Genomic DNA, 24,893 nt, shown 5'->3' with positions numbered 1-24,893 from the left:
GCAGTCAGTGAGCCCAGGAGTGGGGTTCTTAACTCGGGGTTGCCTCATACTGGAACTGTGGCACAGGTGGGTGACCGCACTCCGAGCAGGGGACTAGTAAGTGGCAGGAGGAGGAGCTCCTGGGGAGGAGCAGTGTGGGTGGGCGCCACAGGAGTCTGCAGGTTGTGGAGACTCAAAGCATGGTCATGTGCCTGAGATAGACATGTTCAGTCACAGGCCAGGTGAGCCTGGAGTGCGTCCAGAGACCATGGTGGGGGACTGACTGCTTTTCCCTGATGTCTCACTGAGGAGTGGGGCCCCGAGCTGTTACCTCCAGGGCTGGAGACTGGGAGGCTGCCAGTACATTCTTATCCTCAAGAACGGCATGGAAAGGCTTCCGGAAACAAAAGCCACATAATACAAACCCGAGCTACTTAGCCTGGTCCCTGGCAACAGTGATGCCATTCACAAGGGGCAAAGACACCTGAGAGTCAATGCAGTAAGGCCCTCCCCCAGGAGACCAGTAAGAACATCCAGCCAAGACCAAGTTTACCGGTCAAGGAGAATCATAAAACTCCAGTGCTAAGGGAAAGCAGTACACAGAAGTCATGGTTTTTTTCCCCACGATTTTTTTAGTCTGATAATTTTATTTTTTTCTCTTTCCTTTCTCAACCAATTTCTTATTTTATCAACTCTTTTTAAAAAATCACTTTTAATTTTCATTTTTTATACTTACATTCTACCCTTTCATTGTATTTAATTTTATTTTTATATATATCTAAGTTTTTCTTTCCTTACAATTTTGAGATGTACTTTCTTCTAACAAAGAGACCAAAATACACTCAGGATATAGTGTATTGTTCTGTTCTCTTCACCTGTCTATTTATATTCCTTTTTTGTCTTTTAATTTTCATTTTTATACTTATATTGTATCCTTTCAATGTATTTAGTTTTATTTAATGTATTTAGTTATATTTATAATGTTGGGATATAGTTTTCTAACAAACACCCCAAAATACACATAGGACTCAGTGTATTGCTGTGTTCTGTTCACATGTTTGATCATATTCTCCTCTCTCTGTCTCTGTCTCTCTCTCTTTCAGTTTCTGGTCTCTTCTGATTTGTTTAGTGTACATTTCTGAGGTCATTATTGCCATTTTAGTATTTGTTCTCTTGTTTATCTATTCTTCTCTGGATAGAATTACAAGATGGAAAAACTCACCTCAAAAAAAAGAACAAGAGGCAGTACCGACTGCCAAGGACCTAATCAGTATGGGCATTAAGTAAGATGTTGGAACTAGAGTTCAGAATAATGATTACAAAGATACTAGGTAGGTTGGAAAAAAGCATAGAAGACACTAGAGAATCCATTTCTGGAGAAATAAAAGAACTAAAATCTAGTCAAGTCAAAATCAAAAGGTTCTTAATGAGGTGCAATAAAAAAATGGAAGCTCTAACTGTGAGGAGAGATGAGGCAGAAGAGAGAATGAGTGATATGGAAGACTGAATGATGGAGAACAAAAGAACTGAGCAAAAGAGAGATAAACAACTACTGAACCGTGAGAGGAGAATTCAAGAGATAAGTGATACCATAAGATGAAACAATATTAGAATAATTAGGATCCTTGAAGAAGAGGAAAGGGAAGCAGATGATATATTGGAGCAAATTATAGCAGAGAACTTTCCTAATCTGGGGAAGGAAATGGGCATTCAAGTCCAGGAGGCACAGAGAACCTCTTCAAAATCAATAAAAATAGGTCAATGCCTTGACATATAGTAGTGAGCCTTACAAATTTCAGAGACAAAGAGAAAATATGAAAGCAGCTCACAATGAGATGTCTGTAACCTACAAGAGTAGAAACATTTGACTGGCAGAGGACCAATCCACAGAGACCTGGCAGGAATAGGGAATGTTGAACATATACACCTGAACTTTTTCACAACTTGAACAGACTGATTTCTCGAAAAGTTGAAAACAGAGCTACCCTATGACCCAGCAATTGCACTACTAAGGATGTACCCCAAAGATACAAATGGAGAGATCTGAAGGGGCACCTGCTCCCCAGTATTCATAGCAGCAATATCTATAATAGCCAAACTATGGAAGAGTCCAGATGTCCATCGACAAATGAATGGATAAAGAAGAGCTGGTGTGTGTGCACACACACACACACACTCACACACAATGAACTGCTACTCAGCCATCAAAAAGCTGAGATCTTGCCATTTGCAACGACATGGATGGAACTAGATGGTATTATGCTAAGCTAACTAAGTCAATCAGAGACAGACAATTATCATAGGATCTCACTCGTATGAGGAATTTAAGAAATGAAACAGAGGATCATGGGGGAAGAGAAGAAAAAAAAACCAAGATGAAATCAGCAAGGGAGAGAAACCATAGGAGAGTCTTGATCATATGAAACAAACTAAGGTTTGCTGGTGGGGGGATGGGCTGACTGGGTGACAGGCATTAAGGAGGGGAGTGCATGTGGCACAATGTGCACTGGGTGTTGTATAAGATTGATGAATCACTGACCTCTACCTCTGAAACCAATAATACCTTGTATGTTAACTAATTAAATTTAAATTAAAAAAATACTGGAACAAAAAAAAAAGAAGAAGAAGAAGGGAAGGGGACTGGAAGTTGAAATCTGGGGGAAGAAGAGGCCATCAGGACCACAGGTGGACCACATGGCTCAGACCAGACTGTTTCTCTGGCCCTCTGAGCTCTTTCAGTTAGCCTGGCTTCCAGTTCCAGAGACCACCTCCTGCCGCTCATCACCAATACTTCCCACTGACTGATCTCCCTCAGTCACGCAGACTGCAAACTCTCTGAGGACATGGAGGTTCCTGATGACCCTCTCAGCCCCGGCCCGGCGTGGGATAGGACGGTGGTAGGGACCTCCCTGACGCCTGACTTGTGACCGTTAAGAAGACACACAGTGGAGCTGTACTCACTGTCTTCATGAGTCCAGATGAGCTGAGGCGTGCTCGGAGGCCCATCCCCCGGAGTGGTGAAACACAGAACGGAGGTGAAGTACGCCGTGAACTTCTTCAGGTTCGTTATATACCCGTGGTGGACTCCGTGGAAATCTGGCGCAATGGTGACCACAGTGGTGGCCTCAGGGACCTCAGCTGGCCACGCGAGGAGCTATGATGAGACACGTGGAGAAAGAGATGCTTTTGAACTGCACATCTTCACTCTTGAGTCTGTTATCAGGATTTTTAGTTTGTAATTAATGTATTGTCAAAGAAAGCAAAGTCACGACTAAGAAACTCCATAAAGCCTACATTTTATAATGCCGCTAAAAAATCTGGAGTTGAAAAGATATCTCACAGATAACTGAACACAGATATGTACATATACATATATTTTATACATGTATATAAAAACAAAATATCTAACTTTAACCCATGTTGGAATAATAGACACTCCTTAAACCTTCACTTAAAGATGTTCCAGAGTGTAACTTTTTTTTAACACTAAGCAATAAAGACAACACCATCTTTATTCGACTTAATCAGTACAAAGAAACATAAGCACAAATATCAACAAAACATGAACACAGATTTTCCCCCCCCCCGGGTAGGCATCTACTCTGCCTCAAAGACAAGCCCCTGATTCAATAGGAACGAATCTTAATTATTTATGATTTCTATCACACTGGTTTTCTGAAAAGAACTTTAGGAGGTTGAGTCCAATTTTAAAGAAATATAGTACACGTACGCATTCCAAGGGAAGTCATTTTAACGTTTGGGCAACATTATGTATGAGCATGACTTTTAATTCCTTTGACACCAAACATTTCCCGGGTTAATTAGGTTTGAAGGTTGACATGCTGCAGGACACAAAGCGTATTTGTGTAGATCAAACCCACACTGAGCCATTGAATGAATGCTCTGGTCTTGCCAATAAGACTTGACAGGAAAGTCAAGGAGGCAAAATCATCTTGGTTGATCAATATGATTTTCTTTCAGACAAAGCTTCTGAGTGTAGATTCCTCTGGGGAATTGAAAAGGAAAAGAAAAGGCAGGGCAAATTCTTAGCTACCTCTGCCTTTCTAGTGAAAACAAAAAAGTGTTTTTGTAAGTTGAATCCAAATGGGAGAAAAAAAATTTGAACCATGTGTCTAAGGAAATAATACTCTTTGAATCTGAAATTACCAAGAATTCAAGCAGAACACGTGGAGTCCTTTTTCCACAAAGATCTTCCCTGAGTTTACCTGTTAAGGCAGACCACTAGTGACTATGCTGTAGCTAAAACCAGGATGGGATCCCAAGTCCAACCAGGAGCTGATCTAGAAGGCAAGACGGACTACACCTTTGGAAACTGCATCCAAATACATCTATGAAAGTAAGAGATTCTGGTAGCTAAGGACAGAGGGAGGTTGGACAGAGGGAATTTTTGGCTCTAATTCAGGCCAGGTAGGTGCCCTGAATTCACTGAACAGAACTTTCTCTGATGTTGAGATGGGGAGGGACTAAATATCTTCATTTTCTAGAAGTCTCATTCCCTTGCATCGAGCGCCCTTTGTTCTAAGTTGGTGCTCCCGGGAGAGGTCTCTTCTCCAGGAAGATGTGGTTTGCACAAATACTGGTTCCAATCAACCCAGATAGGTTTTCCACTGCTAATTTAAAAATGGATAGCTTTTCTCAAAAGAAGTTGCTCTGTTACGTATGACCACCCACTTAAAAACTAATAATTTGAGTTTCTGAACCCATAGAGCAGAGAAGACCTTGGATAAATGGTGACACCCCCACCCGACCACCAAAGCTAACACACTTGGTAATTTTATGTGGTGGGTTCTCCTCAAAATAAGAAGTGGGCAGCCTTCTCATTGGTCACAAGACTGTGACAGACCAGGATGGCCATCCAGGGCTGAACCATGTACCTTGTATCCCTGGTTGATGCCATTGATGAACTGCTGAGGCGGAGGGTTCCAGAGGAATTGGATGGTTGTGGAATTCACAGCTTCTGTCTGCACGTTCTGTGGGGGTGCAGTAGGCACTGTTCCAAGGCAGTCGTGGAAGACGGCAAAACAAACAGTAGGAGGCCCAGTAGGGAGGAGAGAGGAGAAAGAAACTCTTAGCTGCCACTCATGATTCACAGGCCATTACAGCATTGAGAACAGGGAAGTGTGATAAATGTTTCTGGAAGCTAATAGTGGCATTACAAAGAAAAAGAACTGGGGCTATTTCTCATTTTCTGCGGGAGAATTCTTTAAGGCATCGGCGGAAAAGTGGACCGGATCACCTCATTCCATGGGTGAGGCTTTCTCAGGGATCCCCAGATAAATAGCTAAGGAGAGCTTTCTCCGGTTCATTTCTCAGTTACTCAGGGTTTGAGACCTAGGCAAGGTCTCATTGAGAGACCCCCTCCCCCAGCAGGTACCACTATGTTTCAAGTCCATTAATCCTCTATATGGAAAAACAAAAAACAAAAAACAAAAACCACCCTCTCCCATATGGATTGTTCATTCATTTGGAGGCTAAATTTCTCTTTGTCTGTTACAGGGACCACCATTTTGTCTTTCTGTTATTGACCAGTTAAACACTTGCAAAATGGCTTGTATTCCAGAAGTTGCGATCTTGGGGAGATACTCATGCAACAGAAATAAGCACACAGCTCTCTGGGGCAGGGGATGCCCAGGACAGAGCAGTTGACTCTGCCCCAGGAAAGCACGGAAGTCTTCCATGAGGTGGCACCTGGACTAGGTCTGGAAGAAAGGGCAGATGTCTGAAGAGGAAAAGGCCTTCTCCATTGGGAAGATGGAGTGAGCAAGGCCTGCTGTTATGAAACCCTCTTGTACCATGAGAACACAGTGCGCGGGCTAGAGACGGGTCATACAGGGGCAAATGGGCGTGGGAAGTCGTCTTGGGTACTGCCTTGTGCCAAACACAGTGGTTGACGACGTACACGGCACACCATGGGGAATCCAAAGTATATTGAAAAAGGCAACGATGTGTTGTGGCTAGCTGTTGAAGGACGAGGACCTCTGTGGCCTCAGAGGGGACCATTCCATGGGTTGTGATCCAACTTTCTGCCAAAGAAGGTCTTGGTTCTCTAGGGCCTTGTTTCAAAAATAACACACAGAAGCCAAACGGATCCTTGGGCTCCAGGTAAAGAAATAAAGATGACACAGAGTCTCCCAGCACAGAGCACATGGGGACAGAGCATGGTCCTGCTAAAGATGGCTAAGCCTTCCATTATTCCCATCTTGTTAGGCAGAAGTGAAAAAAGCATAAAAGAAGTGAAAAGTGAAAAAAGCAAAAAAATTCCCCCAAGCCCCTCAAGAGTACACTTCAAGTCATGCTCTCTTCTTATCTGCTCTGGATTCCGGCTGTGATATTCCCCCGTCCCCTGCCTCTGCACGTCGCCAAGCAAATGGTCCGTTTCCCCATTCCGCATTTTGTAGATTAAAAAAAAAAAGGCCAGGGGATCCTAGTGCCTGGGATGAACGTGACATCCAAGAACAAGAGGAAGCTGAACTAATAACTATAAAACCTGAACCTCTCTTGAGCCCACAGGAGAGCCAAGGTCAGCAGGGCCAGTGAATGTTGAGAAAAGATGAGCCTCTTGGAGGAGAGAGCATGGGAGTGCCGGCTCACCTGGGACAGAGCAGGAGAGAGGACAGGGGGACGCCGCATAGGTGGGTAAGGAAAACTCAGTTCAAATTCCTAACAAAGTGCTAGAGGCTCAGTGGGGGCCGGCAGGGAGAGCAGAGTGTGTGTGTAGGCTGCGGACGCCCAGACAAGTTCAATACCGCGGAGACGCAAAGGAGGGAATCACTAGGGCCTTCTCATCGGAAGCCAAGTGAGCCAGGAGCAGTAGAGTGATATGTTTCAAGTACTGACGGGAAAATCTACGGTCCCAGGCTTCTTGTCCAGGAAAAGCGTCATAAAGGCATTTTCAGGAAGACGAACACGGAGAGAATTCATTCCCGGCACACCTGTGCTGTGAAAAACACCGGAGGCTTGTGCGAGCAGATGGACACCGAGGCTGATGATCTATGCAGGGAAGTGGGTGATTTCCAGAAATGGCTAAGATGATGGTAGGTAGAGTATATTTCTTATTTTTGACTCACTCTCAAATATGGCTGACTGTTGAAGCAACCAAGGTAGCATTCCACTGGGACTTGCAGCAGGAGTGCGAGTGAGACAAGGGGTCCCAACCCCTGAGAGATGGGGAGAGGCCCCGGGGCACCGACCAGGCTCATCCGCCGTACACAGGACAAACTTTAAGATCAACTGGGACTCAATGAGGAGATCTATAGTAAACCCCAGAGCAATCACTAAACGAGTCCGGAAAAGGGATCTAAGATAAGGCAAGACTGGGGAAAATAATGTAAATATAGGAATATCTAATTAATCCCGAAGCAGGCAGGCCGAAGGAATGGAAAAGGAGAAAACAGGAGAGGGAGCAAATAGAAAACAACTGGCAAGACGATAGATTTTAACCTCATTTTTCAAGTCGCGTAGCATGTAAACAGTACACATACCAACAAAAGACGGGCTATCAGATGAGAAGCAAGGTCCAGCTGTGTGGTGTCTAAAAGGATCTCACTTAAAAGGTGGAGACACAAAGAGATTACAAATAAAAGAACAGAAAAAAATACATGCTGAAAAAAAATGACGCCTTGGGAGCACAGAGGGACAGCGCAGGGGGATTTTGGGGGTGAAAGAGATGGCCCAACTCCATTGCGGTTGGGGCTGTGGCTGGCGTGCGTTTATCAAACTGTATCCAACCGTACACCAAAAAGGGGGAATTTTTTTCGTATTCTGTAAATTATATCATTGGGAATCTGACTTCTAAAAAAGTGCTTTAATCTCTTTGATGTTTTTCTGCCCCCGAGAGGTGATGTCTGGGTCTGGGCCCCTTGCACAGAGGCTCCACGGGTCCTCCAACCAGCAGAATACCTCCCAGGCCCTACTGAGCCTGAAGCGTCTATGCTCCAGGCCCAGCCTCTCTGGGAGCACCCGGAGCAGCCCTGTAAGAAGGCCGGGACCCTGACAGCACCCTGCAGTCCCAGGGCAGCCCAGCCTTGCAGCTTTCCCCGCAGAGGCCCTGACTTGTGCTTGGATCCACGGCCACCCCCCGGCCCCCCGCCGCCAGCCCCGCCCAGCTGCCAGTGCACTGAGGAGCCACCCGTCCAGGCCCACTGCGGTTCCAGGCCCCCAGCACGAAGACATCTAAGAGAAGGCTGCTTGTCGTAAACCTCCAACTGTCTCAGGGAGAGGGAAGAGAAGTCCCGGGGGGGAACTGGGAGGACACTCCGAAGGGTTTGGCTTCTTTTCTTAGATGCTGTGCCCGCAGGGGCCGAGGAATGCAACGCTCTTTGCGGGCTTCCTTCTGGGGTCTCGTGGGCCCAGTTACTGACTCTAGAATTCCATAAAACGTTCCCATCCGACGCCGCGAGAGTCCCTAGATAACACCACGCTGATCTAACGTTTTTAAAAACTTGGCATTTTTGCATAAATTAAATTGAACGATGATCTCCTAGGGCTCTAAGGGGATGTCTAGCAGCTCTGCATTTCTTTCTGGCACCACAACGGGCACGCGGAGGGGCTGCTGCTTGCCTGAGTCGGCCTGTTCAGCCTCACATCACGTCAGTACAGCTCTTCGCCTGCCCACATCTCAGCAAAACCCCGGGGAGCTGGGCTGCCCCTCGTCAAGGAGGCAGTTCTGTCCTCCCTTCTCATTCCCCGGGGTCATGGAAAGTCAGGAGGTCAGCAGGGCTCTGCCGGCCGCACCCCTGCACCCAAGTTCATGGGGCTGGATGTGCGTTCCTTCCCAAAGTCCCGGGAAGCAGGTTCTAGAGCCCGAGATTCCTTTCTCTCGCCCACCTGGGGCTTTGTCCAAAAAAATCACCAGTTGTCCCAGCCACCTTTCAGCTTCTTGTCACCCTAATTATTGTCATCAGAAATGACTCACCAATACAAGGATGATGGAATTAAAAATTCCCTAGAGGGAGAGAAAGAGCTGTAGCCAGGAAATCCTTCTCCGCAGTGTTCCCCACAGAGCTGAATGGCCTTAATTACTGCAGGCCGTGGAACCCTCCTCTTGGAAGGAAAGGCAGGAGCCTGGCTCCCAGGTGGGACTTTTCTGCAGTCTTCACAGAAGAGCTCAGGGAAGCAGGGAGGGGCGCCTCCCGCTGCTCTGAATTAGGCCTCCAGGGATGGTTCCCTCCCCAGATAATTAGCATTTAAAGTGCAGTTCTTTCCTTGTCCCTAACTGCAGGCCTTGAAGTGGTCTGGTAAAGTGACAGGTGGTGTTATGCTCTTTTGTGGTTTTCTTTGCTTAAAAAAAATAAAATAAAAAAAAATAAAAAATCCTTTTTTTTTTTTTTTTTTTTCCCTAGATGGTTCCCCCTGCACTGATCCTAGGATGCTCTCAGTCTTTAAATTCAACACAACTTAAACCCTGTCTTGATTCTCCCAGCCAAGGACGAGGAGCTCTGTCACATAAGCAGCCAGCACCCAGCACCCAAGGGCACCTTCCAGCTGTGGCACGTGGAGAGAGAAACCACGTGAGCAGTTTTAGGAACAGGAACTGATCCGTTACAGGCCAGCCTGTGGCCAGGATAAAGCCATGGCCAGAGGTGGGATTTCTTGGGATGGGCACGTAGGAGGCACCAACAGGAGGGAGGCCCTGTCCACTGGGTTATACCAGTACCAGAGTTGCTCATGTCCATCAATTCTTTGTTGTCGTCAGCCGTTGTTCACAGCCGCTGGAAAATTTACAACTGTTAAATTACATTTGAAAACCTTACCCAGGCTCCTAAAGGATGAATACCCAACTTTTGTAGCAACATGGACGGGACTGGAAGAGATTATGCTCAGTGAAATAAGTCAAGCAGAGAGAGTCAATTATCATATGGTTTCACTTATTTGTGGAGCATAACAAATAGCATGGAGGACAAGGGGTGTTAGAGAGGAGAAGGAAGTTGGGGGAAATTGGAGGGGGAGGTGAACCATGAAAGACTATGGACTCTGAAAAACAATCTGAGGGGTTAGAAGTGGCGGGGGTGTGGGAGGTTGGGGTACCAGGTGGTGGGTATTATAGAGGGCATGGATTGCATGGAGCACTGGGTGTGGTGAAAAAATAATAAATGCTTTTTTTCTGAAAATAAATATATTGAAAAAATTTTAAAAAATGAATAAATAAAATATTAAAAAAAAAAAAAGAAAAGAAAACCTTACCCAGGCATCACGTATTGATGAGTGAGAGGAGCCAAAGTAAAGTCTCTATGCTTTGTGATTCCAACTACAGGATATCCTGGAAAAAGCAAAACTATGGAGGTAGTGCATCCATAGTTTTCGGGGGTGGGGGGTAGGCAGAGCACAGAGGATTTTTTAGGGGAAACTATTGTGTATGATTTCATCACGGACACATGTCATTACCCTTCTGTTAAAAGCCACAGGGGGTACAACACTGAGAGTGAACCCCAATGTGAACTACGGATCGTGGGTGCCAGTGATGTGTAGCTGAGTTCCTGGACTGTAACAGATGCACCCAGCATCCTGGGGGAAGCTGATGGGGAGGCAGCCATGGTGGAGAGGGGTATGGGGTACACGGGAAATCTTTGCACCCTCCACTCAGTTTTGCTGTGAGCTTAAAACTTCTCTAAAAATAAAGTCTATTTAAAACACAAGGGGCACCTGGGTGGCTCAGTTGGTTAAGCAACCACCTTCGGCTCAGGTCACGGTCCAGGAGTCCTGGGATCAAGTCCCGCATCAGGCTCCCAGCTCCATGGGGAGTCTGCTTCTCCCTCTGACCTTCTCGCCTCTCATGCTCTCTCTCACTGTCTCTCTCTCAAATAAATAAATGAAAATTTAAAACACAAAATGAGCCGTGACTTTGCTAGACGCTTTCTGAATCCAGTCCGTGGTAACGACTTTCCTAGAGCATCCCTAGGGAGGCCCCAGGGCAGCAAAGTGCACAGCGCCCTCCCTGACATCCCCATCAGCCCATCTTCTCAAGTTCACTTCCATGTTCATTTTCACCCCGACACACACAGAGGGTGTGCGCAATTATGGTTATTTCCTGGTGTGAGGTGTTCCCTGGAAAGATAGGAAGGATTTTTTAAAAATTTCCTTCTTCCTCCTCCCTTTCCCTTCTTCCTGGCTACTCATGTAAATTCAGCAAGATCTGATTCTTGATAGATTTCAACATGAATCCTGGGTTTCAGAAATATAAAAATGTTTTAAAATAATAAGCTACCTAAATAAATCAACTCATTAAAGAGGACGACAGAGTTTTACAGCTTCAAATAATTGACTTTTTGAAATATTTGGGATCAGAGAGTACATAATTAATATTTATAGGTCATGAATTTTTCAAAATTTCAGGTCTTTAATCAAATAGAAACGAACGTGTCAATATTGCCTAGTGGATGCTTCCCTTTTTTTTGGATTTTTTTCACTCAAAAAATTCATCTGCAAAACTTCTTAAGAATACATGTAGCACCCAAAGAACAAATAATCCAACCAAGAAATGGGTGGAAGACATGAACAGACATTTTGGCAAAGACGACATCCAAATGGCCAACAGACACATGAGAAAGTGCTCAACATCACTTGGCATCAGGGAAACATAGATCAAAACCACAGTGAGATACCACCTCACATTGGTCAGAATGGCCAAAAATAACAAGTCGGGAAATGACAGGTGTTGGCGAGGACACGGAGAAAGGGGAACCCTCCTGCACTGTTGGTGGAAATGCAAGCTGGTACAGCCACTTTGGAAAACAGAATGGAGGTTCCTCAAAAAGTTGAAAATAGAGCTACCCTATGACCCAGCAATTGCACTTCTGGGTATTTACTCTAAAGATACAAATGTAGGGATCTGAAGGGCCATATGCACCTGAATGTTTATAGCAGCAGTGTCCACAATAGCCAAACTACGGAAAGAACCTAGATGTCCATCAACAGAGGAATGGATAAAGAAAGTGTGTTCTATATATACAATGGAATACCACGGAGTCATCAAGGGAGATGAAATCTTGCTATTTGCAATGAGGTGGATGGAACTAGAAGGTATTATGCTGAGCGAAATAAGTCAATCAAGAAAAGACAATCATCATATGATCTCTAATATGAGGAATTTGAGAGGCAGGTCAGGGGATTGTGGTGGGTAAGGAGGGAAAAATATGAAACAAGGTGGGATCGGGAGGGAGACAGACCACAGGACCCTCTTAATCTCATGAAACAAACAGGGTGGCTGTGGGGGTGGGGGAGTAGGGAGAGGGTGTCTGGGTGATGGACATGGGGGAGGGTATGTGCAATGGTGAGTGCTGTGAAATGTGTAAACCTGATGATTCACAGACCTGTACCCCTGGGGCAAATAATACCTTATATGTTAATTTAAAAAAATGCATGCAAACGAACTTTTTGAAAAGTTGATTTCTGAAGTCATTGGGGCCCACAGTCCACTGTAGGCACTTTATATTTAAATATATAAGTACTTATTAAAATTATGTCTATATTATTGATACTATTTTGTATTTATAGAGACATAATGAACAATGTTCTGATTAAAGGGGGCCACTGGGGACGGCTGGGTGGCTCAGTTGGTTAAATGTCTGCCTTTGACTCAGGTCATGATCCCAGGGTCCTAGGATCGAGTCCCGCATCAGGCTCTCTGCTCAGCGGGGAGTCTGCTTCCTCCTCTCCTTTTGCGCCCTGCCCCCTTCAACCCTGCTACTTGTGCTCACTTTCTCTCTCTCAAAAAAACTCAGAAATAAAAGGAGTCATCAGGTACACCACGTCAGAGAGTAAAAGAATTTTCTACCCGGGGAATGTCAAGGCGATGATCTGAGACTGAAGTCTGTGTGCTCAGATCATCTTCTTCAGCCTGAAGTCAGTCTTTGATGGCAAAGGAAGGGGATGAAGTGAGCGAGGATCCCAGGCAGATCACGCCAGCCCTGATCCTATCCAGAAAAGACTAGAAGTGGGAAATTGGCTGTAGCTACAAAATAGGAAGGAGGGGTATTTACGAGTTTGGTTACAACCGTATCAGGTTGAGGACAAGAGGCCAGCTACAATGACCGGCTCCTGAGAGCTAAGACCAACGCTCCTCTCGCTGCTGCGGGATCCTCCACATTGCCGGACCTGCACAGAAACTGTCGGCGACACGCCTGGGGCTGGTGGGCACGGGAGACAGGACAGAAACCCCTTCTGAGGAATGTGGTGGGGAGCTGTGTGGACGACACGTCAGACGATGCAGGGATAAACTTAGTGGGAAGGCTATTGAAGCATGACGTTCTGACTCACTCTCAAAAGAAATGCTGAGAACGTTCCTTATGTTGTAAAAATGCACACCTGTGTTAGACCGAGCCTCCTGCTCGTGAAGCATTTCCTGGATCAGCTCTACGGGGGTTCTGGAGATGCCCTCAGAAGGAAGTGGGGAGGCCAGGAGAGCTCAGGAGAAGATGCTCTGCGAGAGGCCGGCTGGCAAGGCCTCAGTTGAGGCCTTCTAGGTGTCCTCACTTGAGTCCGAGGGACTGGGTTTTCCCACGCCCGCAGTAGCGCCATTAGCCACAGACTGGCCTTTGGCGGGGCAGGGAGCCCTGGGGGAGGCAACGGGCCGTTCTTGGGGGGGGCGGTCACAGCAGTGAGCCCTGAGCTGGCCCTGTTCCAGCGCTGGGGGAGGGCAGGCAGGCCCCCCAGAGCAACTGATCGGGATGGGGGCACCGCAGCAGACACCACTCCAGACACACTAGGAAGGATGAAATAGCCAAACGCTAAATGGATGTTGGGAATAAACAAGGCGTCAAAGAACAGTTATAAGTTTTGCATACCAAAGCCAACAGCACGGTATAAAGATTTTACTGCCACATTCAATCCGAAAAGCCTCAGATATAAGAAGTCCACTGTTTTATTCACAGGGAAGTTCTGCTCAGTAAGAGGTGGCCTGTGGCCTCAGACTCCTCATTAAATGATGCTATCAGAATGGTAAATCTAGTAATATCCAAGACCTTTTTTTTTTTTTACTGTTTTGTAAAAAAAAAAAAAAAAAAAAAAAAAGAAAAAGAAAGGCATCCCTTTTGACAAAAGATTTCTTTTGAGGGACTGTAGATAATGCTACATGTCAGGTGAGGTTAGAACTACCAGTATTCGTCTGCCCGTGATGCAGACTTTTCGGAAATAATGATCTGGACTAAGTGTGTCTCTGGGCCACCTGACGTGCCAGCTGTTGGTCTTCTGATAGCATCACTCGAAAATGGGAATTTTGTTTCCTATTTCTTTCTTTCTTTCTTTCTTTTTTTTTTTTTTTTAGATTTATTTATTTTAGAGAGAGAGGAGGGGGAGGGGGAGAGGGAGAGAATCCATAAGCAGACTCTCCTGCTGAGCGCGGAGCTGGATCTGGGGCTTGATCCCAGGACGCTGAGAACATGACCTGGGCCGAAATCAAGAGTCGGTTGCTTAACGGACTGAGCTGCCCAGGTGTCCCCCCCACCCCGTTTCCTACTTCAAGTTCAGATGGAAGCCTATGGACTGTTGGAAAGCAGACCCTCCTAAGGATGTGTGAACTGTATTGTTCACTTTTGTTATCGGTTTTGGAGACTGGGTGTCACGATGAAGATTTGTGGAAGCAGGAGTTATTGGTACTAACAGTGGCTGAGTTAACTGACAATCTTTTTAAAAATAGTATTTATCTATTTGAGAGCGAGCAGAGTGAGCGAGAGTGAGCACATAAGTGGACGGGGGTAGGGACAGAGGGAGAGGGAGAAGCAGACTTGCTGCTGAGCAGGGACCTGGGATGCGGGGCTCAATCCCAGGACCCTGGGATCACAACCTGAACCAAAGGCAGATGCTTAACCGATGGAGCCACCCAGGTGCCCCACTAACTGATATTTCTGAGCACCCGAGTGGACAGAGAACTGTGGATAGAGAACTGCCAAGACCTCGTGGAAGCATCCTGACCCAAAGAGGGTCAAAGCAGAAACTCAGCTTGGCTATGGAGTTAACTGTGCACTCGTGGTAAGAGAATGGATTTTATAATTCTAAGGAGTCACTGTTTGAACTCTGAAGGCAAAATATTAAGACTGACAACAACACCTGTGTAGATTCATAGAAACACCCATTATTTTGAAATACTTGCTATGAAAAACATTTGCTCAGAATCCAATCCATTCACCTCATCACAAAAAAACATTCAACATTATGTCTGTCAAGGAAATAAAAGGAAAAGCTGTTAACCTAGGGGAACATTATACTCGTAAAGTGCCATTTAAGGAGGCTGAATTATCTGCATTCCGGTTATCGGGAAGGAAGAGGTTTCTCCTAACTGGGGAAAAGGTAGTAAATAATCTTCAAGCATGTGATCAGCTACTTGTACAAGTACTTTCTTGTCAGTGGTAACTTCCACGTACTTGAAGAGGTTAAAAGCCTGCACGCGGTCTGAACAGGGCCATCTCAAGAACAAAACCAGACACTAAGGCCATGACGTTCACCAATCAAGGTCAAGTATCTTACTATAGATCTTGAGAGTTATGATTGGGAAGGTTTACACAAATTCAGCATATAATAGTTTCTGTTACATTATCCAAAGGTGACCAATGAGGCTTAAAAACAATACTGTTATGAATCCATGGGCTGAAATGTATTTGAAGCTTTCCACTTTACTGTAATTATTACTAGCGTTGATTTTCACAGGTTCCCAACTTTAACTAGTGGGAGCCTCTCTAGGTGGGCATGAGTCTTTCCGACAAGCCCTCCCTGGCATTCAATGGTTTCTTTGCTTTTTCAGAGGTCAAGATCTCGCAGGCTTCTCTTACGTATTACCTGCCAGAGACCTGACCTGGAACCATCCATTGACTTATCCAAGAAAGCTTGTTTATTTTTGTGGTTCCTTGGAAGCTCAGTGCTCCTGGGTTGGTTCCAATTTCTAGACCTTTTTAAAAAATCCTTTTTGTTTTTTTTTTTTTCAGATAAAGTCATCATACTATTAATTCAAATTCAGAGTTTCAACTCTGGCAAAAATCTCAGTTCCCAATTTTAGCCTGTTTTTTCCCCTCTGGTTTTTGTTTTTATGCTTGGATTATATCCTGCTAGGGACACACTGTCAAATGATCATGGTTTAAACAGACTTGAAGTAATCGCTTTCTATTTGGTTATGCTACCAATCTGAAATACACTTATACTATTTTTTTCCAAAAATTGCCTTTCATTTTTTTAGAACTTCTTTTTTTTTTTTTTTAAAGATTTTATTTATTTATTTGCGAGAGCGAGAGCAAGAGAGGGAAAGCACAGAGGGACAGTGACAGGGAGAAGCGGACTCCCCGTTGAGCAGGAAGCCCAAATTCGGACTCGATCCCAGGACCCCGAGATCATGACCTGAGCTGAAGGGAGATGCCTAACTGACTGAGCCATGCAGGTGGCCCTAGAATTTCTTTTCTAAATGTTTTAAAGTTAATTTAGTTTCATAAACAGATCAAATAGATACATGGGCTTGAAGTTGATGAGAAGCCTGATTTCTATTTGTGTTCCCTTTCCCCCCAGGGGCTGTTCTAGGAATGCCCGAGTTCCTTCCTGACAGCTGTGTGATGGTTTATGAGCCGGGCTTTGTCCCGCTACGACCGTGGTGATGGACATTTTGGTAGGTCTGGTTCTCATGGAACCTCCAGGGCTGCGCTGGACAGTCTCCTGGATGGGCCTTCCCATCTTCCCATTTGTTGACATGTGTCTCATTGGAGTAAGTTCCCACAGGTCGGGGGTAGACGGTCTTGCCAGTTAGCGGCATTAGAAGTTCTCCGGTTTTGGGTAGAAAATGAAAAGGAATTAGCAGTATTTTAAGATGAGACAGATAATTTTCATTTTGAAATATGTGAAACTTACAAAGAATCTGAAATTATATGAAGACTTTTTTTTTGAAACTGTTTGATGGTGAGCTACCAAGGTATGCTCCTCGTCCCCCAAAACCCATGGTGCGTAATTCCTAAAAAAAGACATTCACCACCTGACCACAGGGAGCCGCAGAACCCAGAAAGTCAGGACTGCCTCTAACCCAAAATTTCTCCTCTCCGGTAAGGAGCCCGGCCAGATTCCGCGCTGCTTTCAATTCACGTCTCTTCAGTCTTCAAGCTGGAGCAGTTGCTCAATTCTTCCTCGACTTTCATGGCCTGGGCATTTCGGGGTATTCCAGACTATTCTGCTGTGTAATCTGGGCCCCATTTATGTCTGGTGTTTCTTCTCAACTACGTTCCAGCCACGTGTCTTAGCCAGGAGGAGCACAGAGCTAGTGCTCTGTTCTTTGGTGGAGTCCTCTCTCTGGTGCACGATTTTGATCTGTCCTGTTGCTGGGGATGAAACCCCCGCTGCCAAGTTTCCCCTCCATAGAGTTATCCCTTTCCCCCTGTCAGTTGTATGCATTTTGGGGGGAGATGCTTTGAGACCATGCAGACCTGTTCCTCTTCGGACGTCCTCCCGCAAAAGGTGGCATCCACCGCCCTCTGCTGCCGGACCTGCCTCTGTTTGTGTCTTGTTGCCTTCCCAGCAGCAGGGAGCAAGCATGCCTGTTTCAGGCCTTATCACGGAATACTGTCAAATTTTCACATTTTTGCCAAAACGATAAGTGAGAAATGGTGTCTCTGTGTAGTTTCTCTTTGTGCTCCTCTTATTTTGGCAAAAGTGAGCATTTTTTCATGTGACTAAGGCTCATTTGCACTTCTGTTAATTCTCTTTTCTTATTTCTTGACTTCTTTCTCTTGCTTACAGGTCTTTTTTCTTCTCTATTTTAGAAACTCTTAAGGTAGAGCTTAATATACAGCTAATAACAACTTGTGTAGGATAGAATTTGCTTTTTTTTCCCTCCTTGCTTTTTTTTTTTTTGTATACAGAGTGTTTCAACTATTTAAACATTCTATGTAGTTAAATTCATCAATTATTTTCATTTATTACTTCTAGAATTTAAAAGAAAAGTTTTCCCCTCTTCCAGGTTATAATGGAATTTGCTAGTTTTTTTTCTCTAGTACTACATGTTTTTATTTTTATTTAATTTTTTAGTTTTATTTTTTAAGATTTTACTTATTTATTTGACAGAGATCACAAGTAGGCAGAGAGGCAGGCAGAGAGAGAGAGAAGACAAAGCAGGCTCCAAGGCAGAGGCTTTAACTCACTGAGCCACCTAGGCAGTTTTAAAATAATTTTAAAATATTTTAATATTTAATTTAATTTATTATTTTTAATTAATATTTTAATTTAATATTTTAAAAATATTTAAAATATTTTATTTTTATTAAATATTTTAATAAATATTTTAAATAATTTTTACAATTATATTATGTAGTCACCATACAGTACATCGTTAGTTATTGGCATAGTGTTCAATGACTTACTGTTCGCGTATAACACCCAGCGCTCATTGCCATCCATGCCCTCTTTAATACCCGTTGCCAGGCCCACCCATCCCCCCACTGCCCTCACCTCTGAAACCCTCCGTTTGTTTCCCGGAGTCCATAGTCTCTCATGGTTCATCTCCTCCTCTGATTCCCCCCTTCAATTTTCCCTTCCTTCCCCTAATGTCCTCCATGCTATTCCCGATGTTCCACAAATAAGTGAAACCATATGATAATTGTCTTTTTCTGTTTGACTTATTTCACTCGGCATAATCTCCTCTAGTCCCAACCATGTTGATGCGAATATTGGGTATTCGTGTTTTCTAATGGCTGAGTAATATTCCAAGATTTTAATATGGATTTTTCTGACCCATTTGGAATACATCCTTGAGTATGGTGCAGGGCATGGCTCGACATCCACTCACCTCAATGCAATTTATCAAAAAGTCTGTCTTTGGGGCGCCTGAGTGGTTCAGTGGGTTAGGCCTCTGCCTTCAGCTTGGGTCATGACCTCAGGGTCCTGGGATCGAGCCCTGCATCAGGCTCTCTGCTCCGCGGGGAGCCTGCTTCACCCCCCTCTCTGCCTGCCTCTCTGCGTACTTGTGATCTCTATCAAATAAACAAAATCTTAAAAAAAAAAAAAAGTCTATCTTTGATTAGACATGCAAGATGCCACTTTTATCGTGTACTGAATTTCCAGGTCTAACAGTCCATTTCTAGATTTCCTACTCTGTTCCATTCAACTTCCCTTCCTGCACCAATACTACACTCTTTTAATTACAGAGCTTGATAATGTATTTTCATTCCTAAAGGATGAGTCCATCCTTGCTGCTTTTCTTGCTCAGGATTTCCCCTGCTACTCTTGTTCATCTTCTTCTGGATGAGCTTTGAAAGTGAACTTCTCTAGTGAGAAAAAATATTCTGATACTGTTTTTGTTGAGACCATGGGGCATTTCTACATTAAGGTTGGGAGCACCACAATCACTGTGACAGTGGGTCTTCTCGCCCAAGAACACGATGAAACTCTCCATTTGTTTGTGTCTATTTGTATGACTTTCAGGAATGTTGGTAGTCAGCCATTTCTTATTAATTTAACCCCCAGATTTCTTTCCTTTTGTTTCCTTTATAATGCTTTCTGCTATTATAAGTGGGGTCTTCTCTTGGATTATAGCTTCTCGCTGTGTTTTGTGTTTACGGAGTCTCCTGTTTTCCTGTGTTGATTTTGGAACGGGCTAGTTTGATAAATTCTCTTATCGGTGACAGAGTTTCTCCAGGGGGCTCTTTCAGAGTTTCCAGATATCAAATTGTATTGTCTGCAGGTTAATTTTATTTATTTATGATTTATGAACTTACTGTCTGCAGGATAATTTTAGCACTTCCTCTTCAGCCTAGTGCCTCTGATTGCTTTCTCCTGTCCACTGCTTTGGCGCACAATCTCCCTGCGATATTCAAAAGTGGAGAGTGTGGGCAGCCCATCGGTTCTCGTTAGCAGGAGCACTGGCCGTGCTGCCTCATTAAGTGAATGGAAAAATGGCCTCGGGGGCTGAGGCACCTATGCCCTTTATCAGACTGAGTAAATATGTATGAATTCCTATTTTATGACACCTTTTTACTATGGAGGAATGTCGAATATTGTCAAACATCCAGACCACATTCTTGGATTAAACCTCACTTGGAGATGATCTAGTACTTTTTCACAGGCTGTTGAGTTTTGTTTGATGATTTTGGGGGCATTTTTGCATCAATATTCATAAAGTGAAACACTAGTTTGTAACTTGCCTTCCTTGATACGATCTTTGTGTTCTCTGGAATTGTCTGGGATTTTTCGTGGCCCAAGACATGCTCGATTTTCATAAATGCTCCCCATCCCTTTATAGAACAGGGTGTATTTTCTCTTGCTAGGGTTCACAGTTGATACCTAAGTTCTACCTTGTTTATCGTGTCATTTAGGTATTCTATGCTGTGGCTGATCTTACTCTCTGTCCACGTCTGCCTGGGGCTGAGAGACATGTCAATGTCTCTTCTTGTTAGTGTCTCTCTGTTCCCTTCGCGTCCCATATGGTTTCTGCCTCGTGCAGGCCACTGCTGTGTTCCTAGGTCCACGAATGGATGGGGTTACTTCATGGTGAACTGCGGCTTTTGGCATTAAAACATGCTCTCCTTTGTCTTTTAAAATTTTGTTTTATATTTGGATCTATGAGTCAGAAATCAAGAGTATGTCACCTGCTTTATTTTATTCCTGTTTGTCTGTATACCTTTACTACATCTTTTTACTTTTTGCCTTTCTAAGTCCCTTCCTTTTGGGTATCTCGTGTCTAGGGTGTCACATTAGGTTTTGCTTTGCCAGCCAATCTGGAAATTTTTAAAATTTTTATAGGCTAATTAAACTCCATTATAATTATTTATTATATTTTACATTTATTTACAGAATCAATATATATTATTATATTATATATTATTATATAATATATTATTATATATATTATATATTACATTTATTGATAGAATCAATAAATTTGGCTTCAGTTCTGTATATTGCATACACACATGTTACATACGTGTTATAATTAGACACACGCTTATTGCTATGTCTCTGTGCATACGTGTACATGTGTATGCTTCACTGTGTGGTCTAATTTTCTCTTTTCTTTGGCATGTTTTGGTAACTGGGAAGGTTTGTATTTTTGTTCTAATATATGCACACACTAACATGTTTACATAGCCCTGAAGTCCTCTTTTTTGATAATCTATTGGTTCCCTGCCATGGGCAATATGGCAATGAGCTGGTGAACTTGCATCCTTCCCTCCCTGGAAACACTGTATGTGATCCCACAAGCTGATGGTCCACAGAAACACACCAGCTGGATATAGAAGGATTATTATAATGTGCTGGAAGACTTGTTATTTTGGCTTCAGATTCTCATTTACGCACAGAGAAGCCAGGTTTATCTCTGGTGAGGGCATGCCAATGTGTGAGTCCATATGTGTGTGTATACGTCTGTGTGGGTGTGCATATGTGTATACAAATGTGTGTGTGTGCATGCATCTGTGTGCAACGGGGTGTGTGTGTGTGTGTGCCATGTTTGCATATGTGTATCAGGGCCTACTGTGATCAGGTCAGGTCCTTCCTTGGTGCTTACATGGTGACTATAGGTTTGTGGTCCCTGCCTTCCTGGGAGATTAGCGTCTAGTGGGGTAAGCAGACGTTTGTAATCCCATGCATAAGTGCTACTTGGAAGGTCAACACAGATTTCCCTCAGGAAGACTCTATGGAGGAGACAGGTCCTGAGCCAGATCTTTAAGTGTAAGTAGGAATTACCAGGTGCAAATGTGGATGGCAAGTTATTGCCTGGGTGTGTGTCTAAAAGGCACGGACACAGACTTAAGTCCATGTTCTACAACAACATCATGGTCCTGTTCTACGACATTACAATAACCAGAGCTCTGATACAGAATGCTTCCTCTGAGAAAATGTCACAGAGGCCAGAGCCTGACCAGGCACCCGCTGCTGCTAGTGCAGAGAGGTGTGCAGAGCAGAGGAGGAAATGCAAGGGCCCACGTGAGGCCATGGGGTTCACCCACAGCACCAGACCGGTGGCCCATTAGCTCCTGTGGGCACAGCGTCTCGGAGCTTCTCAGACACGGTCTTCCTGCTCTAGAGGTCAACCTGCACCTCTCCTGTGCCCAGTAAAGGGGCTTTTCCTTATTCTCCACTCAAACCTCACCTTCCACTCTACTGGCTGTCCTCCTCCCAGAAGCCTTGGTTTTTCCCTTGGTGAGGGACCTGGAGCCGAGCTCAGGGCTCTAAGCGGCATCCAGCCGAGATCTGACTCCATGGGATTGTGATCTGCCTTGATTTGGAAAAGTGTGGTCTCTACAGGGAGATTGAGATTGTGGTCACAGCTGCCGTGGGTCTGGGTTCACCATACCCATGTGCCTCTTGCCCCCTGTTTTCTGCCAGGAACGTGTACTATTATTTACAACCCAGAGCATCTGATATGATGCCAGGTGAGCACATTTCCTGGACCGTTCTCTGTGGCTGAAAGAGTGTGTCTCAGACAAGTTCTCCAACAATGTTCTCCAGATTCTGTAAAAGCTTACGTGCAACACCCTTGAGTAAACTCTAGCCTGTCGTTACCATTCATTCGTGATTCAGTCTGCGTAAGCGGCAGAATCAGTTTATGGTCATTGTTAATCTAAAGGAAGTGGTGCAGACCACCGGGCTATCTGACATTGTGGAGATTTACAACACGTCAGGCAAAGTGAACCAGGTGACACTGTGGGAATTCATGGGGCCTCCCGGGGCAGGGGCCATGGGTGTCCAGGCCTCTGTGTTAGGACCATGCTTGCCTTCTGCACCCCACTTCTAACCCCCATCAGATGGGGGCAAACCCAGGCTAACGGCTAACGGTGCGGGGCAGTCCCCAATGATGCTGCAGAATCAGCTGAACTGAGCACGGAATGAAATGAGGGTGCTTCGCCCCACATGGTTTTCATCTAGTGAAGGAGCCGGGCTTTATCTATTGCAGATAAACCCGGAAAGTCTGCACGCTGCTGCAGAAGGAGTTAATCTCTTGTGGCTCTCAAGGGCGCTGGGGGGCAGCCTGGTGTGGGGCCATTCAGGGACCACCTTGCCTGGGAAATGGTCTCTTCACCTGGGACCTGTGCGCTGGGGATGGACACGGGCTGGACCGCAGGTTCTGGAGGGGCTCCCCACCCTAGGTGGCGCAGGGGCATTCGGGTCTTTACGTCTGTTTTTCATTAGCCTTAAAGTAGATGATTTCACATATTAAGGATTGCAGTGTCTATCTGGAGCGTAGTGGGGATTGATGGGCATCCAGTTCTCCAGGTGATCCTGAGGAATTAAATGTCTCTGCCTTTCAAAGAGGGGAGAAGCCAGCTCGTTATTTGGAAGAATTACTGGCTCCACATCGCTTCATCGATGTATATATTACGATTTGTGTGTCGGGTGTTATCATTAATTCCAGATCGTTACAGGCTATGGATGAGCTCTTGTGTTGTTATGGTTCTCATGGTTTGGATACACCTGAATGTTCCCACTGCATTAAACATTCCTAGCACATTATTAGCATAACAAATCTTGGACAAATAAGCTCAAGTATCTTTTTTTAACGGCCTGAATAAAAAAACACTTTAATACTTTAAAACTTTAGAAGCGTTGCGTGGCCCTTTCTGAACTTATTTCCCCCGATTTTTTTGGCCAGGAACTGAGGAGAAAACAGTTGTGACCTGTTTTTAGGCCAGGGAGGGGCAGTGCGTGGGGGCAGAGGAGGCGGGCACTGGCCTTTCCTTTGAGATTCTGAGACAAAAACGAGCAGGAGAGAAAGGAGGGCATCATGTTGAATATAGAGATGAAATTGGCACAGTCTTGGAAACTGAGGAAGAAACGAGAAGCATCTGTCTTTAGTCCGGCCTCTACTTACACCTTGTGTATTTTCATATCAGGCACTGTGCTTGGGTTTGGGGACACAGATACCAATCAAAAAAGCCCCCACCCTCGAAGAGTTCCCAGCCTTGTAGGGAAGACCAGTCTGTGGGACAAAACAAAATGCTTGCCACAGCAATTTAAAACTGGTTTGATTATTCCTTGTGTCTTTCAGCAGTAGCTGAAGGTCAAGTCGTACCGTGGGGAGCCTCCCTTCACTCACGAGGTCATCTGCAGAGACCCAGGTACTGGAAGCTCCTCCAGCCCCCAGATCTTAGCACTGCACCCAGGACCATGACCCCACTCATGCCCCAACTCAGACCCTTGTCTGGTCTTTTATCGTGGGCTTCAGTGGTGTTCTCCTTGTGGACCCTGATCCATCCTACAGGCTAGTGGGAGCCTCTTCTGAGACGGATGCAAGATCCGCTGAACCAAGTGCCCTGTATTGCTTGAATTCAGTGTTCTTCAAACTGTAGGTCACAACTGCATTAGCAGACTGGGAAATCCATCCAGTGGTCACAGCCAGCGTTCATGGGAGAATGAAATAGGATAGAAAATATCGAAGAACATCACACCGTGTAAGGGTGGCTATTGTGCTGTGACTCTGTTGTTTCAGCTGTGTGTGTTTGTGTGTATGTGTATTTGTGTGTGTGTACTGGGTTTCAATGTCAAATAGACTTCCTGTTGTAGACTGCCATCTGAAATGACCACAAATTCCTGCAAACCCAGCTGCCGTGTGAATGGAAGTAAGGTGAGATCCTTCTCTATTCCATATTCAAGCTGCACTGGAAATCTGGAAGTAATTTCTGTGCATGTTTGATACACACAGAATGAAAAGAGCACAAATTCCAGCATTTTCCAGCTACGTGACTTTGGACAAGCTAGCTCCCATTTTTCTCTGTGAAATAGGGGCAGTGACACCTCTCTCACAACTGTCGGGAGATGACCAAGGCAAGGCGTGGTGTGTACGTGCATAGCAGATGGCAACAAAAACCTGTATAGAGCAGCTTCCTCCCAAATTCTAGTTTCCTATCCTTTCCTTTCCTTCCCTGGAAATTCTCAAAGACTGAATCGAGGCCGTTCCTGATGGAACATCTCACATCATTTTGTACAGTTCTTACTTAATG

At 44.8% G+C, this 24,893-nt stretch overlaps 1 protein-coding gene across 1 annotated transcript in view; it reads right to left on the bottom strand.

Moving 5' to 3' along the window:
* The window catches only part of SDK1 (sidekick cell adhesion molecule 1), a 510,153-nt gene that overhangs the window by 143,163 nt on the left and 342,097 nt on the right, over window positions 1–24,893 (bottom strand). Inside the window, exons 17-18 of the mRNA XM_059414328.1 lie at window positions 4,875–4,990; window positions 2,941–3,133 (exon numbers count right to left, since the gene is read on the bottom strand). Of these exons, the coding sequence (XP_059270311.1) occupies window positions 2,941–3,133; window positions 4,875–4,990 (309 nt within the window). The remainder of the gene's footprint in view (window positions 1–2,940; window positions 3,134–4,874; window positions 4,991–24,893) is intronic.

This window comes from Mustela nigripes, chromosome 11 (genome assembly GCF_022355385.1).
Source record: "Mustela nigripes isolate SB6536 chromosome 11, MUSNIG.SB6536, whole genome shotgun sequence".
Lineage (NCBI taxonomy): Eukaryota > Metazoa > Chordata > Mammalia > Carnivora > Mustelidae > Mustela > Mustela nigripes.
The sequence above is the reverse complement of the archived record's forward strand: the minus strand, read 5'-3'. Positions and strand labels throughout refer to the sequence as shown.